The sequence below is a fragment of the Melozone crissalis genome, unplaced genomic scaffold (assembly GCF_028551555.1).
Source record: "Melozone crissalis strain CALT ecotype California unplaced genomic scaffold, PUWL_Pcris_2 ptg000231l_1, whole genome shotgun sequence".
Classification (NCBI taxonomy): Eukaryota; Metazoa; Chordata; class Aves; order Passeriformes; family Passerellidae; genus Melozone; species Melozone crissalis.
This window is the reverse complement of record NW_026535993.1, coordinates 3801564-3820112: the sequence shown is the minus strand read 5'-3', so window position 1 is coordinate 3820112 and position 18549 is coordinate 3801564. Positions and strand designations below refer to the sequence as shown.

The window sequence follows — 18549 nt, the reverse complement described above, 5'->3', positions numbered from 1 at the left end:
ACATCTAATGACACTTCGGTGCCACTTGGGTGCCATTTGGTGCCACTTAGTGCCACTTTGGGGCCATTTTTGTCACTTTGATGCCACTTCGGTGCCATTTGGTGGCGCTTTTTGCCACTTTGGGGCCATTTTTGTCACTTTGATGCCACTTCGGTGCCATTTGGTGGCGCTTTTTGCCACTTTGGGGCCATTTTTGTCACTTTGATGCCACTTCGGTGCCATTTGGTGCCACTTAGTGCCACTTTGGGGCCATTTTTGTCACTTTGATGCCACTTCGGTGCCATTTGGTGCCACTTAGTGCCACTTTGGGGCCATTTTTGTCACTTTGATGCCACTTTGGTGCCATTTGGTGGCGCTTTTTGCCACTTTAATGCCACTTTTTGTCACTTCGGTGCCATTCGGTGCCACTCGGTGCCACCTTTGTGCCATTTTTGTGCAGGGACCTGCGGGGGAACCCCCTGCGCTGCGACTGCGCCCTGCGCTGGCTCCTGGCCTGGGGCCGCGCCCGCCCCTCCCCCCCCGAGGGCCGCTGCCGGGAGCCCCTCCCCCACACGGGCGTGGCCCTGGCGCAGCTCCGCCCCCAGCAGCTCCAGTGCCTGCGGCACGGTAACTGGAGGGACTGGGACGGACTGGGGGGGAAAACCCGGGGGGTCGGGGGTTAAAATCGGGGATTGAAGGGTTAAAAATGGGGATTGAAGGGTTAAAAATGGGGATTGAAGGGTTAAAATCGGGGATTGAAGGGTTAAAAATGGGACTGGGAGGGACTGGGGGGGACTGGGTTATACTGGGAGAGACTGGGAGGGACTGGGAGGGACTGGGGGGGACTGGGAGGGAAAATCCGGGGGTTTGGGGGTTAAAATCGGGGATTGAAGGGTTAAAAATGGGGATTGAAGGGTTAAAAATGGGGATTGAAGGGTTAAAATCGGGGATTGAAGGGTTAAAAATGGGACTGGGTTATACTGGGCTATACTGGGAGGGACTGGGAGGGAAAATCCGGGGGTTCGGGGGTTAAAATCGGGGATTGAAGGGTTAAAAATGGGACTGGGAGGGACTGGGGGGGACTGGGAGGGACTGGGATATACTGGGAGGGACTGGTAGGGACTGGGGGGGACTGGGAGGGAAAATCCGGGGGTTTGGGGGTTGAAAATGGGGATTGAAGGGTTAAAATGAAACTGGGTTATACTGGGAGGGACTGGGAGGGTTTAATGGTTAAAAATGGGGATTTTAGGGGGAAAATGGGGATTGAAGGGTTAAAAATTGGAGTTTTTATGGGGAAAATGGGACTGGTTTGTACTGGGATGGACTGGGACAGACTGGGAGGGACTGGGGGGGGGGGAAATCCGGGGATTTTGGGGTTAAAAATGGGGCTTTTAGGGGGGGAAAAAAGGGGATTTAAGGGTTAAAAATGGCACTGGGATATACTGGGAGGGACTGGGAGGGACTGGGAGGGACTGCGGGGAAAAATCCGGGGGTTCGAGGGTTAAAATCGGGGATTTTAGGGGGGAAAATGGGGATTGAAGGGTTAAAAATGGCAATTTTAGGGGGAAAAATGGGGATTTAGGGGTTAAAATGGGACTGGGATGTACTGGGAGGGACTGGTTTGGACTGGGATGGGGTGGGAGGTGAAAATCTGGTGGTTTGAGGTCCAAAAAGGGAGATTTTAGGGTTAAAAATGGGGATTGAAGGGTTAAAAATGGGGATTTTAGGGGTTAAAATGGGACTGGGTTACACTGGGAGGGACTGGGAGGGAAAAATCCGGGGGTTTTAGGGGGGAAATGGGGATTTAAGGGTTAAAAATGGGGATTTAGGGGTTAAAAATGGGACTGGGTTATACTGGGAGGGAACTGGGACAAACTGGGAGGGAACTGGGAGGGACTGGGGGGAGAAAATCCTGGGATTTTAGGGTTAAAAATTGGGGATTGAAGGGTTAAAAATGGGGATTTTACAGGGGAAAATGGGACTGGGAGGGAACTGGGTTATACTGGGACAAACTGGTTTTGACTGGGATGGACTGGGAGGGACTAAAGGGAAAAAATCTGGGGATTTTAGGGTTAAAACCTGGGATTTTTAGAGGGGAAAATGGGACTGGGTTACACTGGGATGGACTGGAGGGACTGGTTTATACTGGGGGGAGAAAATCCGGGGGGGTTTAGGGTTAAAGATGGAGATTTAAGGGTTAAAATTTGGGGGGTTAGAGGGGAAAATGAGACTGGCAGGGACTGGGTTATACTGGGATGGACTGGGAGGGACTGGGAGGTGGAAATTTGGTGGTTTTAGGGTTAAAAAATGGGGATTTTAGGGTTAAAAATGGGGATTTTAGGGTTAAAAATGGGGATTTAGGGGTGGAAATGGGACTGGGTTGTACTGGGAGGGAACTGGGACAAACTGGGAGGGAACTGGGATGCACTGGTTTGTACTGGGGGGAGAAAATTTGGCGGTTTTAGGTCAAACAAAGGGGATTTGAGGGGTGGAAATGGGGAGTGAAGGGTTAAAAATGGCACTGGGTTTTACTGGGATATACTGGGTTGTACTGGTTTGGACTGGGAGGGACTGGGAGGTGAAAATCTGGTGGTTTTAGGTCAAAAAATGGGGATTTTAGGGTTAAAAATGGGGATTTTAGGGTTAAAAATGGGGATTTTTAGGGTTAAAAATGGGGATTTAAGGGTTAAAAATTGAGGTTTCAGAGGGGAAAATGGGACTGGGAGGGACTGGGACAAACTGGTTTGTACTGGGAGGGACTGGGAGGTGAAAATTTGGTGGGTTTAGGGTTAAAAAATGGGGATTTTAGGGTTAAAATGGGGATATGAGGGGTGGAAATGGGACTGGGTTACACTGGTTTGTACTGGGTTATACTGGGAGGGAACTGGGAGGGAAAAATCCGGGGGTTTGAGGGTTAAAAATGGGGATTTTAGGGGGGAAATGGGGATTGAAGGGTTAAATTGGGGATTTAGGGGTTAAAAATGGGACTGGGACATACTGGGAGGGACTGGGAGGTGAAAATTTGGTGGTTTTGGGTCAAAAGAAGGGGATTTAAGGGTTAAAATTGAGGGGTTTAGAGGGGAAAACGGGACTGGAAGGGACTGGTTTGTACTGGGACAAACTGGGAGGGACTGGGGTAGAAAATCCGGGGGTTTTAGGGTTAAAATTGGGGAATTCAGGAGGAAAAATGGGGATTTAAAGGTTAAAAATGGGGGTTTAGGGGTTAAAAATGGGACTGGGTTACACTGGGAGGGACTGGGACGGACTGGGAGGGACTGGGATATACTGGGAGGTGAAAATTCGGTGGTTTTAGGTCAAAAAGTTGGGGATTTTAGGGTTAAAAATTGGAGTTTTAGAGGGGAAATTGGGACTGGGTTATACTGGGAGGGACTGGGGGGGAAAATCCGGGGATTTAAGGGTTAAAAATGGAAATTTTAGGGGGGAAAATGGGGATTTTAGGGGTTAAAAATGGGAATTTTAGGGCTGGAAATGGGACTGGGTTATACTGGGATATACTGGGTTGTACTGGTTTGGACTGGGAGGGCCTGGGGGGGCACTGGGAGGTGAAAATTTGGTGGTTTAAGGTCAAAAAATGGGGAATTTAGGGGTGGGAATGGGGATTTGAGGGTAAAAAATTTTTAACCGGATTTTCGTGTGAAAAACTCCAGATTTTCCCATTTTTACCCAAATTTCCCATTTTTTGCCCCCCATTTTAAACCAAATTTTGATGTGAAAAACTCCAAATTTTCCCATTTTTAATGAAATTTTCCCATTTTTCCCCTCATTTTGTGTCCCCAGAGCTGCGGCCGTTCCAGCCTCTCAGGAATCCCCAATTTCCCCAAATTTCCCCAAATTTTTTCATTTTTAACCCAAATTTTCCCATTTTTTCCCCATTTTTGTGTCCCCAAAGCTGTGGCCGTTCCAGTCTCTAAAGAATCCAAAATTTTCCCAAATTTTCCCATTTTTAACCAAATTTTGGTGTGAAAAACTCCAAATTTTCCCATTTTTGTCCCCATTTTGTGTCCCCAGAGCTGCGCCCGTTCCAGCCTCTCAGGAATCCCAATTTTTCCCATTTTTAACCAATTTTCCCCCATTTTAAACCAATTTCCCCCCACTTTAAACCAAATTTCGATGTGAAAAACTCCAAATATTCCAATTTTTGTTTCCCACGTTCTGTCCCCATTTTGTGTCCCCAGAGCTGCGGCCGTTCCAGCCTCCCAAGAACCCCAAATTCTCTTAAATTTCCCCAAATTTTCCCATTTTTAACCAAATTTTGATGTGAAAAACTCCAAATTTTCCCATTTTTGTCCCCATTTTGTGTCCTCAGTGTCCCCAGAGCTGCGTCCGTTCCAGCCTCTCAGGAATCCCAAATTTTCTCAAATTTCCCCAAATTTTCCCATTTTTGTCCCCATTTTGTGTCCCCAGAGCTGCGGCCATTCCAGCCTCTAAAAAATCCCAAATTTCCCCAAATTTCCCCATTTTTTACCAAATTTTCCCATTTTTATCCCCATTTTTGTGTTCCCAGAGCTGCGGCCATTCCAGCCTCTGAAGAATCCCCAATTTCCCCAAATTTTCCCATTTTTAACCAAATTTTTCCATTTTTAACCGGATTTTCGTGTGAAAAACTCCAGATTTTCCCATTTTTACCCAAATTTCCCGTTTTTCTCCCCAGAACTGCGTCCATTTCAGACTTTGCCATTTTCGTCCGTGTCCCCAATGTCCCCATTTTGTGTCCCCAATTTCTGTCCCCAGAGCTGCGGCCGTTCCAGCCTCTCCGGAATCCCAAATTTCCCCAAATTTCCCAATTTTTAAACCAATTTTGATGTGAAAAAACTCCAAATTTTCCAATTTTTGTTCCCACTTTCTGTCCCCATTTTGTGTCCCCGGAGCTGCGCCCGTTCCAGCCTCTCAGGAATCCCAAATTTTCCCATTTTTAACCAATTTTCCCCCACTTTAAACCAATTTTTTCCCCATTTTAAACCAAATTTCCCCATTTTTACCCAAATTTCCCCATTTTTACCAAATTCCCCGTTTTTCCCCCAGAGCTGCGTCCGTTCCAGCCTCCCAAGAATCCCAAATTTCCCCAAATTTCCCCAAATTTCCCCATTTTTAACCAGATTTTGGTGTGAAAAACTCCAAATTTTCCCATTTTAAACAAATTTCCCCATTTTTAACCAAATTTTCCCATTTTTGTCCCCAGTTTGTGTCCCCAGAGCTGCGGCCATTCCAGTCTATCAAGAACCCCAAATTTTCCCATTTTTAACCAAATTTTGATGTGAAAAACTCCAAATTTTCCCATTTTTATCCAGATTTTCAGATTTTTGTTCCCATTTTGTGTCCCCAGAGCCGCGGCCGTTCCATCCTCTACAGAATCCCAATTTTTCCCATTTTTAACCAATTTTCCCCCACTTTAAACCAATTTTTTCCCCATTTTTCCCCAAATTTCCCCGTTTTTACCAAATTCCCCGTTTTTCCCCCAGAGCTGCGTCCGTTCCAGACGCTCCTGTTCTCGTCCCTGGGCGCAGCCTCCGTGTCCCCAATGTCCCCAATGTCCCCAATGTCCCCAATGTCCCCAATTTCTGTCCCCATTTTGTGTCCCCAGAGCTGCGGCCGTTCCAGCCTCCCAAGAATCCCCAATTTCCCCAAATTTTTCCCCATTTTTAACCAAATTTCCCCATTTTTTACAAAATTTCCCATTTTTTCCCCCATTTTTAACCAAATTTTCCCATTTTTATCCAAATTTTCAGATTTTTGTTCCCATTTTGTGTCCCCAGAGCTGTGGCCATTCCAGCCTCTACAGAATCCCAATTTTTCCCATTTTTAACCAATTTTCCCCCACTTTAAACCAAATTTCGATGTGAAAAAACTCCAAATATTCCAATTTTTGTTTCCCACTTTCTGTCCCCATTTTGTGTCCCCAGAGCGGCGGCCGTTCCATCCTCTCTGGAATCCCAAATTTCCCCAAATTTCCCAATTTTTAAACCAATTTTGATGTGAAAAAACTCCAAATTTTCCAATTTTTGTTTCCACTTTCTGTCCCCGTTTTGTGTCCCCAGAGCCGCGGCCGTTCCAGCCTCTAAAAAATCCCAAATTTCCCCAAATTTCCCCATTTTTTACCAAATTTTCCCATTTTTATCCCCATTTTTGTGTCCCCAGAGCTGCGGCCATTCCAGCCTCTGAAGAATCCCCAATTTCCCCAAATTTTCCCATTTTTAACCAAATTTTTCCATTTTTAACCGGATTTTCGTGTGAAAAACTCCAGATTTTCCCATTTTTACCCAAATTTCCCGTTTTTCTCCCCAGAACTGCGTCCATTTCAGACTTTGCCATTTTCGCCCGTGTCCCCAATGTCCCCATTTTGTGTCCCCAATTTCTGTCCCCAGAGCTGCGGCCGTTCCGGCCTCTCAGGAATCCCAATTTTTCCCATTTTTAACCAATTTTTTCCCATTTTTAACCAAATTTTGATGTGAAAAACTCCAAATTTTCCCATTTTTATCCAGATTTTCAGATTTTTGTTCCCATTTTGTGTCCCCAGAGCCGCGCCCGTTCCATCCTCTACAGAATCCCAATATTTTCCATTTTTAACCAATTTTCCCCCACTTTAAACCAATTTTTTCCCCATTTTTCCCCAAATTTCCCCGTTTTTACCAAATTCCCCGTTTTTCCCCCCAGAGCTGCGGCCGTTCCAGACGCTGCCGTTCTCGTCCCTGGGCGCCGCCTCCGCGTCCCTCGGGGGCCACCCCTGGGTGTTCGTGGCGCAGCCGGAGCTCGGCGCCTGCGCCCTGCTCGAGTGGGACCAGCTCGGGGGGAGGTTCCGGGCTCAGAGCGTGGTGAACGGTGAGAGAAATTGGGGGGAAAAACCGGGAAATTGGGAAAAATGAAAAAAAAAGGGAAATTTGGGGAAAAAACGGGGAAAAAATCGGCAAAAAAATGGGAAAAAATGGGGAAATAATGGGGAGAACAAAGGGAAAATGAGGGGGAGGTTCCGGGCTCAGAGCGTGGTGAATGGTGAGAGAAATTGGGGAAAAATGGGGAAATTGGGAAAAAAGGAAAAAAATGGAAAAAACAGGAAAATTTGGGGAAAAAACGGGGAAAAAAAACCGCAAAAAAATGGGAAAAAATGGGCGAAAATGGAATGGGAGTGGGAGCAGCTCGGGGGAGGTTCTGGGCTCAGAGTGTGGTCAATGGTGAGAGAAATGGGGGGAAAATCGGGGAAATTGGGAAAAATGGAAAAATTTAAACATTGGGGGCAAATCGGCCAAAAATTGGGAAAAAATGGGGAAAAAATGGGGAAAAATGGGGAAAACCAGGGGGGAAATGGGAAAAAATGGGGAAATGATGGGGAAAAACAAAAGGGAAAATGAGGGGGAGGTTCCGGGCTCAGAGCGTGGCCAATGGTGAGAGAAATTGGGGGGAAAATTCCTGTCCCCAACATCTGCAGTGTCCCCAACATCTGCAGTGTCCCCAACATCTCCTGTGTCCCCAACATCTGCAGTGTCCCCAACATCTGCAGTGTCCCCAACATCTGCAATGTCCCCAACATCTGCAGTGTCCCCAACATCTGCAGTGTCCCCAACATCTCCAATGTCCCCAACATCTGCAGTGTCCCCAACATCTGCAGTGTCCCCAACATCTCCAGTGTCCCCAACATCTCCTGTGTCCCCAACATCTCCAATGTCCCCATCACCCCAACATCTCCAATGTCCTCAAGGCTTCCAGTGTCCCAAAGGTCGCCATCACTCCAACATCTCCAAGGTCCCCAAGGTCTCCATCACACCAGCATCTCCAATGTCCCCGGTGTCCCCAAGGTCTCAAAGGTCCTCCCTCGTGTCCCCTCTCCCCCAGGCCCATCCCCGGTGTCCTGCCACCCGGTGGTGGTGGGCGACACGCTGTTCCTGGTGGTGGCCCAGCTGCGCAGCGGCTCCTGGGTGTGGTCCCATCACCCCAACATCTCCAATGTCCCCAATGTCCCCAAGGTCCCCAACATTTCCAATGTCCCCAAGGCCCCATCACCCCAACATCTCCAATGTCCCCAATGTCCCCAAGGTCCCCAACATCTCCAATGTCCCCAATGTCCCATCACCCCGACATCTCCAATGTCCCCAAGGTCCCATCACCCCAACATCTCCAAGGTCCCCAATGTCCCATCACACCAACATCTCCAATGTCCCCAATGTCCCATCAACCCGACATCTCCAATGTCCCCAAGCTCCTCAATGTCCCCATCACCCCAACATCTCCAATGTCCTCAAGGCTTCCAGTGTCCCAAGGTCCCATCACCCCAACATCTCCAATGTCCCCAATGTTCCCAGTGCCCCCAACATCTCCAATGTACCCAGTGTCCCCAGGGTCTCAAAGGTCCTCACTAACGTCCCCACTGTCCCCTCCAGGCTCGTCCCCGGTGTCCTGCCACCCGGTGGTGGTGGGCGACACGCTGTTCCTGGTGGTGGCCCAGCTGCGCGGCGGCTCCTGGGTGTGGCGCCGCTCGGGCTCGTCCTTCGTGCGCCACCAGTCCCTGGGCCAGGGCCGCCTGCGCCGTCCCCACGCCGTCACCTCGGCGCGCCTGGGCGGCCGCCTCTACCTGGGCGTGGCCGACAGCTCCAAGGGCGGCGCCTCCACCGTGTTCCGCTGGGCCTCCGGAGCCTTCTACCCGGCGCAGGCGCTGCGGCCGTGGCGGCGCGACACGCACCTGGAGTTCCTGGAGCTGGGCGGCCGCGCGGCGCTGGTGGCCTGCGGCGCCGCCAGGAGGCCCCAGGTGTTCCTGTGGGGCGCCGGCGGCTTCGCGCCGCACACGGACATCCCGCACGTGCCCGACGTCTACGCCGCCAAGCACTTCAGCCTGGAGGGGAACGTGTTCCTGTGCCTCACCCGGTTCCTCGGGGACGCCAAGGTGAGGAACGGCGGGGGTGGGGGTGGGGGTTCATTGAGGTTGTGGGGGTCCATCAGGGTTATGGGGTTATGGGGGTCCATCATGCTTATGGGGTTATGGGGGTCCATCAGGGTTATGGGGTTGTGGGGGTCCATCAGGGTTATGGGGTTGTGGGGGTCCATCAGGGTTATGAGGTTATGGGGGTCCATCAGGGTTATGGGGTTATGGGGTTCCATCAGGGTTTGGGGTTACGGGGGTCCGTCAGGGTTATGGGGTTACGGGGGTCCATCAGGGTTTGGGGTTACGGGGGTCCGTCAGGGTCATGGGGTTACGGGGGTCCATCAGGGTTATGGGGTTATGGGGGTCCATCAGGGTTATGGGGTTATGGGGGTCCATCATTCCATCATGGTTATGGGGTTATGGGGGTCCATCAAGGTCATGGGGTTATGGGGGTCCATCAGGGTTATGGGGTTATGGGGGTCCATCAGAGTTATGGGGTTATGGGGGTCCATCAGGGTTATGGGGTTATGGGGGTCCATCAGGGTTATGGGGTTATGGGGTTCCATCAGGGTCATGGGGTTATGGGGGTCCATCAGGGTTATGGGGTTATGGGGGTCCATCAGGGTTATGGGGTTATGGGGGTCCATCAGGGTTATGGGGTTATGGGGGTCCGTCAGGGTCATGGGGTTATCGAGGTCTATCAGGGTTATGGGGTTCCATCATGGTTATGGGGTTATGGGGTCATGGGGGGTCCATCATGGTTATGGGGTTATGGAGTTCCGTCAGGGTTATGGGGGTCCATCATGGTTATGGGGTTATGGGGGTCCATCAGAGTTTTGGGGTTATGGGGGTCCGTCAGGGTCATGGGGTTATGGGGGTCTATCAGGGTTATGGGGTTATGGGGTTATGGGGGTCCATCATGGTTATGGGGTTATGGAGTTCCGTCAGGGTTATGGGGGTCCATCATGGTTATGGGGTTATGGGGGTCCATCAAGGTCATGGGGTTATGGGGGTCCATCAAGGTCATGGGGTTGTGGGGGTCCATCAGGGTCATGGGGGTACATCATGGTTATGGGGTTACAGAGGTCCATCATGGTGATGTGGTTATGGAGTTCCATCAAGATAATGAGGTTATGGGTTCCATCATGGTCATGGGATTATGGGGGTCCATCAGGGTCATGGGGGTCCATCAAGGTCATGGTGGGTCGGCAGGATCATGGGGTTATGGGGGTCCATCAGGGTCATGTGGTTCTGGGTGTCGATCAAGGTCATGGAGTCATGGGGTTATGGGGTTCCATCAAGGCCATGTGGTTATGGCGGTCCATCAAGGTTATGGGGTTATGGGGGTCCATCAGGATCATGTGGTGATGGGGCTCCATCAGGGTCATGGGGTTCCATCAAGGTCATGTGGTTACGGGTTCCATCATGGTCATGTGGTTATGGGGGTCCATCAAGGTCATGTTAGGTCAGCAGGATCATGGGGTTATGAAGGTCCACCAGGGTCATGGGGTTATGGGGGTCCATAATGGTTATGGGGTTATGGGGGTCCGTCAGGGTCATGGGGTTATGGGGTTCCATCATGGTTATGGGATCACAGGGTTATGGGGGTCCATCATGGTTATGGGGTTATGGGGTTTCCATCAAGGTCATGAGGTTATGGAGTTCCATCATGGTTATGGGATCATGGAGTTATGGAGGTCCATCATGGTCATGGGGTTATGGGGATCCATCAGGGTCATGGGATCATGGAGTTCTGTCAAGGTCATGGGTGATGTGGTTATGGAGGTCCATCAAGATCATGGGGGGTAACCATGGTCATGTGGTTATGGGGTTCCATCAAGGTCATGGGGTTACAGGGGTCCATCAGGGTTATGGGGTTATGGAGTTCCATCAAGGTCATGGAGTTATGGAGGTCCATCATGGTTATGGGGTTATGGGGTTCCATCAGGGTCATGTGGTTATCAGGGTTCATGAAGGTCATGGAGGTTCACTGGGGTCATGGGGTTCCATCAGGGTCTTGTGGTTTTGGGGGTCCATCAGGATCATAGGATCATGGAGGTCCATCAAGGTTATGGGGCCATGGAGTTCCATCAGGGTCATGGGGGTCTGTCAGGGTCATGGGGTTCCATCAGGGTCATGGGGTCATGTGGTTATGGGGGTCGATCAAGGTAATGGAGTCATGAGGTTATGGGGTTCCATCAAGGCCATGGGGCTATGGGGGTCCATCAAGGTCATGGGAGTCCATCAAGGTTATGGAGTTACGGGTGTCCATCATGGTCATGGGATCATGGAGGTCCATCAAGGTTATGGGGCCATGGAGTTCCATCAGGGTTATGGGGGTCCATCAGGGTCATGGGGTTATGGAGGTCCATCATGGTTATGGGGTCATGGGGTTCCATCAAGGTTATGTGGTTATGGGGCTCCATCAGGATCATGTGGTTATGGGGTTTCCATCAAAGTCATGGGGTTATGGGGGTCCATCATGGTTATGGGGTTATGGGGGTCCATCATGGTCATGTGGTTATGGGGCTCCATCAGGGTCATGGGGGTCCATCAAGGTCCTCGGGGTCCATCAAGGTCATGTGGTTATAGAGGTCCATCAGGGTCATGTTAGGTCAGCAGGGTCATGGAGTTATGGGGTTCCATCAGGGTCATGGGGTTATGGGGGTCCATCAGGGTCATGGAGTTATGGGGTTCCATCAGGGTCATGGGGTTATGGAGGTCTATCAGGGTCATGTGGTTATGGGGGTCCATCAGGGTTATGGGGTGATGTGGTTATGGAGGTCGATCAAGGTCATGGAGTCATGAGGGTGTGGTGTTTCCATGAAGGCCATGGGGTTATGAGGTTCTGGGGTCCATCAGGGTCATGGGGTTATGGGGGTCCATCACGCTTATGGGATCATGGGGTTATGGAGTTCCATCATGGTTATGGGATCATGGAGTTATGGAGGTCCATCATGGTTATGGGGTTGTGGGGTTTCCATCAAGATCATGGAGTTATGGAGGTCCATCGTGGTTATGGGGTTATGGAGGTCCATCAAGATCATGAGGGGTAACCACGGTCATAGGGTTATGGGGTTCCATGGAGGCTATGGGGTTATGGGGTTCCATCAGGGTCATGGGGTTCCATCAAGGTCATGAGGTTATGGGTTCCATCATAGTCATGTGGTTATGGGGATCCATCAGGCTCATGGGGTCCATCAGGGTCATGAGGTTATGGGGTTCCATCATGGTCATGTTGTGATGGGGTTCCATCAGGGTTATGGGGTGATGTGGTTATGGGGGTCGATCAAGGTCATGGAGTCATGGGGTAATGGGGTTCCATCAAGGCCATGGGGTTATGGGGGTCCATCAAGGTTATGTGGTTATGGGGGTCCATCAGGATCATGTGGTGATGGAGTTCCATCAAGGTCATGGAGTCATGAGGTTATGGGGTTCCATCAAGTTCATGGGGTTCCATCAAGGCCATGTGGTTACGGGTTCCATCATGGTCATGTGGTTATGGGGGTCCATCAAGGTCAAATTGGGTCAGCAGGATCATGGGGTTATGGAGGTCCATCAGAGTTATGGGGTTATGGTGGTTATGAGGGTCCATCAAGGTCATGGGTTTATGTGGTTATGGGGGTCCATTATGGTCATGAGGTCATGGGGTTATGAGGTTCCATCAAGGCCATGTGGTTATTGAGGGTCAGCAAGGTCGTGGGGCTCCATCAGGGTCATGGGGGTCCATCAAGGTCCTCAGGGTCCATCAAGGTCATGAGGTTATGGGGGTACATCAAGGTCATGGTAGGTCAGCAGGATCATGGGGTTATGGAGTTCCATCACGGTCACGTGGTGATGGGGTTCCATCAGGGTCATGGGGTTATGTGGTTATGGGGGCCGATCAAGGTCATGGAGTCATGGGGTTATGGGGGTCCATCAGGGTCGTGAGGTTATGGGGGTCCATCAAGGTCATGGAGTCATGAGGTTATGGGGGTCCATCAAAGCCATGCGGTTATGGGGGTCCATCATGGTTATGGGGTCATGGGGGTCCATCAGGGTCATGGGGTTATGGAGTTCCATCAAGGCCATGTCGTTATGAAGGTCTATCAGGGTCATGTGGTTATGGGGGTCCACCAGGGTTATGGGGTTATGGAGGTCCATCAGGGTCATGGTGGGTCAGCAGGGTCATGGAGTTATGGGGTTCATCAAGGTCATGTGGTTATGGGGGTCCATCAAGATCATGGGAGGTAACCAGGATCATGTAGCTGTGGGGGTCCATCAGGGTTATGGGGTTATGGGGGTCCATCAAGGCCATGTGGTCATGGAGGATCAGCAGGGTCATGGGGTTTTGGGGGTCCATCAAGGCCATGTGGTCATGGGAGGTAACCCGGGTCATGGGGTTTTGGGGTTCCATCATGGTTGTGGGGTTTTGGGGTTCCATCAAGGTCATGGGGTCATGGGGTTCCATCAAGGCCATGCGGTCATGGAGGGTCAGCAGGGTCATGCGGTTATGGGGGTCCATCATGGTCATGGGGTTTTGGGATTCCATCATGGTCGTGGAGGTCCATCAGGGTCATGGGGTCATGGGGTTCCATTAAGATCACGTGCTCAAGGGGGGTCACCAGGGTCATGTGGGGCCACCATGGTCATGATGGTCACCACACGGCCACGGGGGCCACCTGGGGTCACGTGAGCCACCTGTGACCCCCTGACCCCTGTGCAGGTGGGTGGTGGTGCTGGGAGGGCTCCAACCCCACCCAACCCAACTCCACATAACCCAACCCAACCAACCCAACCCAACCCAACCCAATGGACCCAACCATGCCATGGTGCCACCACCATCCCATGACCCCATCACCCATCTCATGGTCCCACCACTGACCCCATGACCCCAAACCCCACCTGCCATGTCCAGGTGATGCACTGGGAGGGCTCCAACCCAACCAAACCCAACCAAACCAAACCAACCCAACCAAACCAACCAAACCAACTCAACCCAACCCAACCCAACCCAACCCAACCAAACCAACCCAACCAACCCAACCCAACCAAACCCAACCCAACCCAACCCAACCAAACCCAACCCAACCCAACCCAACCCAACCCAACTCAACCCAACCCAACCCAACCCAACCCAACCCAACCCAACCCAACTCAACCCAACCCAACTCAACCCAACCCAACCCAACCCAACCCAACCCAACTCAACCAAACCAACCCAACTCAACCAAACCCAACCAAACCAACCCAACCCAACCCAACCCAACCCAACCCATGACCCCACCACCACCCCATGGTCCCACCACCATCCCATGACCCCACCACTGATGTCATGGTCCCACCACCCATCCCATGGTCCCACCACCATCTCATGATCCACCTGGTGGGCAAGTGATGCGCTGGGAGGGCTGCAACCCAACCCAACCCAACCATCCCATGGTCCCACCACCGATCCCATGGTCCCACCACCATCCCATGGTCCCACCACCACCCCATGGTCCCACCACCCATCCCATGACCCCACCACCATCCCATGGTCCCACCACCCACCCCATGGTCCCACCACCACCCCATGGTCCCACCACCGATCCCATGACCCCCCCATGCCGTGGCAGGTGATGCGCTGGGAGGGCTCCAACCCAACCCAACCCAACCCAACTGAACCACCCCATGGTCCCACCACCCATCCCATGGTCCCACCACCCATCCCATGGTCCCACCACCCATCCCATGGTCCCACCACCATCCCCTGGTCCCACCACCATCCCATGGTCCCACCACCATCCCCTGGTCCCACCACCACCCCATGACGCCCCCATGCCGCGGCAGGTGATGCGCTGGGAGGGCTCCAACCCAACCCAACCCAACCCAACCCAACCCAACTGAACCATCCCATGGTCCCACCACCATCCCATGGTCCCACCACCCATCCCATGACCCCACCACCATCCCATGGTCCCACCACCCACCCCATGGTCCCACCACCACCCCATGGTCCCACCACCGATCCCATGACGCCCCCATGCCGTGGCAGGTGATGCGCTGGGAGGGCTCCAACCCAACCCAACCCAACCCAACTGAACCACCCCATGGTCCCACCACCCATCCCATGGTCCCACCACCATCCCCTGGTCCCACCACCATCCCATGGTCCCACCACCATCCCCTGGTCCCACCACCACCCCATGACGCCCCCATGCCGCGGCAGGTGATGCGCTGGGAGGGCTCCAACCCAACCCAACCCAACCCAACCCAACCCAACTGAACCATCCCATGGTCCCACCACCATCCCATGGTCCCACCATCCATCCCCTGACCCCACCACCATCCCATGGTCCCACCACCCACCCCACGGTCCCACCACCACCCCATGGTCCCACCACCACCCCATGACGCCCCCATGCCGCGGCAGGTGATGCGCTGGGAGGGCTCCAACCCAACCCAACCCAACCCAACCCAACTGAACCACCCCATGGTCCCACCACCACCCCACGGTCCCACCACCACCCCATGGTCCCACCACCACCCCACGGTCCCACCACCATCCCATGGTCCCACCACCATCCCCTGGTCCCACCACCATCCCCTGGTCCCACCACCCACCCCATGGTCCCACCACCACCCCCTGGTCCCACCACCACCCCACGGTCCCACCACCACCCCATGACGCCCCCATGCCGCGGCAGGTGATGCGCTGGGAGGGCTGGATGTTCCGCGAGGTGCAGGCGGTGCCGGCGCGCGGCTCCCTGGTGTTCCAGCCGCTGCTCCTGGCCGGGCGCCGCCTGGTCCTGCTGGGCAACGACTTCGCGCCGAGCCGGGTGCTGGCCCCGGGCAGGGACGGGCGCCTGGAGCCGCGGCAGGAGCTGCCCGCGCCCGCGCCCCGCGCCTTCGTCCCCGTCGCCGCCGCGCGCCGGCACTTCCTGCTGGCCACCAGCTTCAAGGGCGCCACGCAGATCTACGCCCACGTCACCGAGGACGTCGGCACCTAGGGGACGTCGTGGGGACGTCTGGAGGGACGCGGGGACGGTGGCCACCACGACGTTGTGGAGATGGGGACGGCTGGGGACACCTGGGAACGCGTCTGGGGACAGCCGTGTCACCAAAGACGTCGGCACCTAGGGACACCCGGGGACACCCGGGGACATCTGGGGACATCGTGGGGACGGCCAGATCTACGCGCACGTCACCGAGGACGTCGGCACCTAGGGACACCTGGGGACATCTGGGGACATCGTGGGGACATCGTGGGGACGGCCGCGTCACCGAGGACGTCGGCACCTAGGGGACATCGTGGGGACGTCTGGAGGGACGTGGGGATGGTGGCCACCACGATGTTGTGGAGATGGGGACATCAGGGGACACCTGGTGGTGGCTGGAAGGATGCGGGGATGGTGGCCACCACAACACCGTGGAGATGGGGACATCAGGGGATTTAGGGGACACTTGATGGTGGCATCTGGAGGGACGTGGGGATGGTGGCCACCACAGCATCATGGAGATGAGGACATGAGGGGTCACGTGGTGGTGGCTGGTGGGACGTGGGGATGGTGGCCACCATGATGTTGTGGAGATGGGGACACCAGGGGACCCCTGGGGACACATCTGGAAGGACGTGGGGATGGTGGCCACCACAGCATCATGGAGATGGGGACATCAGGAGACACATGGTGGCATCTGGAGGGACGCGGGGATGGTGGCCACCATGATGTTCTGGAGATGGGGACATCAAGAGACAACTGGGGACATCTGGAGGGACGTGGGCATGGTGGCCACCACATCCCCATGGAGCTGGGGACACTTTGGGGACACCGTGGGGACGGCGCCACCACCGCGGCCTCGTGCGGCCGCCGGGACCCGGGGACGTCCCCACGGCTCCTCGGTGACCCGAGGGACGCGGGGACATCGGGGACCGGACACGGCCGGGACCTGGGGCCACCCCCACCCCGATGTCCCCAAGGCCACCACTGACCCGGTGTCCCCAAGGCCACCACTGACTCAGTGTCCCCAGAGCCACCCTCACCCCAATGTCCCCTCCTGGTGTCACCATCACCCAGTGTCCCCTCCTGGTGTCACCATCTCCCTGATGTCCTCAGCGCCACCAATGTCCCCAAGGACTTGTGTCACCTGCTGGTGCCACCATCGCCCCGATGTCCCCACGGCCACCATTGTCACCCCGATGCCCCCAGAGTCGCTGTCACCCCCGATGTCACCGTTGGCTTTGTGTCCCCTCCTGGTGCCACCATGGCCCCGATGTCCCCTCCTGGTGCCACCCCCGCCCCGATGTCCCCAAGGCCACCACTGACCCCGTGTCCCCTCCTGGTGTCACCAATGTCCTGATGTCCCCAAGGCCACCACCAATCAATGTCCCCACGGCCTTGTGTCCCCTCCTGGTGCCACCAAGTCCCCGATGTCCCCAGTGTCACCATGGCCCCAATGTCCCCACGGCCTTGTGTCCCCTCCTGGTGCCACCAGTGACCAGGTGTCCCCAAGGCCACCGTGGCCCCAATGTCCCCTCCTGGTGCCACCATCACCCCAGTGTCCCCAAGGCCACCATCACTCAATGTCCCCAAGTTTTGTGTCCCCTCCTGGTGCCACCATTGTCCTGGATGTCCCCAAGGCCACCACTGACCCGATGTCACTTCCTGATGCCACCTTCACTCTGATGTCCCCCAGGCCACCATCGCTCAATGTCCCCAAGGCTTTCTGTCCCCTCCTGGTGCCACCATGGCCCCGATGTCCCCAAGGCCACCGTTGTCACCTCAGTGTCACCTCTGCTCTCGTGTCCTCTTCAGGTGCCACCATCACCCCGATGTCCCCAAGGCCACCATTGTCACCTCAATGTCCCCAAAGTCTTTGTCACCCCAGTGTCACCCTTGGCTTTGTGTCACTTTCTGGTGCCACCACGGCCCCGATGTCCCCAAGGCCACCATCACCCAATGTCCCCAAGGCCTTGTGTCCCCTCCCGGTGTCACCATCACTCCAATGTCCCCAAGGCCACCGTCGTCACCTCGGTGTCACCTCTGCCCTCGTGTCCTCTTCAGGTGCCACCATCGCCTCAGTGTCCCAAGGCCACCATTGTCACCTCAATGTCCCCAGGGCCACCATTGTCACCCCGGTGTCCCCAAGGCCACCGATGACCCCGGCGTCCCCTCCCGGTGTCACCATTGTCACCCCGGTGTCCCCTCCCGGTGTCACCGCTGTCCCCGTGTCCCCTCCCCCAGTGACCAAAAATCGTTTTTTCAGCCATTTTTATTCATTGCCTTCCTTGGGGACATTTGGGGACATTTGGGGACATTTTGGGGACATTTGGGAACATTTGGGGCCATTTGGGGCCATTTGGGGACATTTGGGGCCATTTGGGGACATTTTGGGACACTTGGGAACATTTGGGACATTTTGGGGACATTTTGGTTGATTTAGGGACATTTGGGGCCATTTGGGGACATTTGGGGACATTTGGGGACATTTGGGGACATTTTGGGGACATTTGGGGCCATTTGGGAACATTTGGGACATTTGGGACATTTTGGGGACATTTGGGGACATTTTGGGACATTTTGGGGACATTTGGGACATTTTGGGGACATTCCGGGACATTCAGGGACATTTGGGGCCATTTTGGGGCCATTTGGGGCCATTTGGGGACATTTGGGGACATTTGGGGCCATTTTGGGCCACTTTGGGAACATTTTGTGACATTTTGGGGACATTTAGGGACA

At 54.2% G+C, this 18549-nt stretch overlaps 1 protein-coding gene across 1 annotated transcript; it reads left to right on the top strand.

Annotated features, from left to right (window-relative positions):
- Positions 1–497: 497 nt before the first annotated feature.
- LOC128949428 (leucine-rich repeat LGI family member 4-like) lies at positions 498–15819 on the top strand (the record flags this gene model as incomplete). The annotated part of the gene is made up of 4 exons (XM_054294288.1): positions 498–606; positions 6652–6816; positions 8370–8869; positions 15517–15819. Coding segments are annotated over 4 exons (1077 nt in total), but the record flags the coding sequence as incomplete, so codon positions are not given.
- Positions 15820–18549: the final 2730 nt, after the last annotated feature.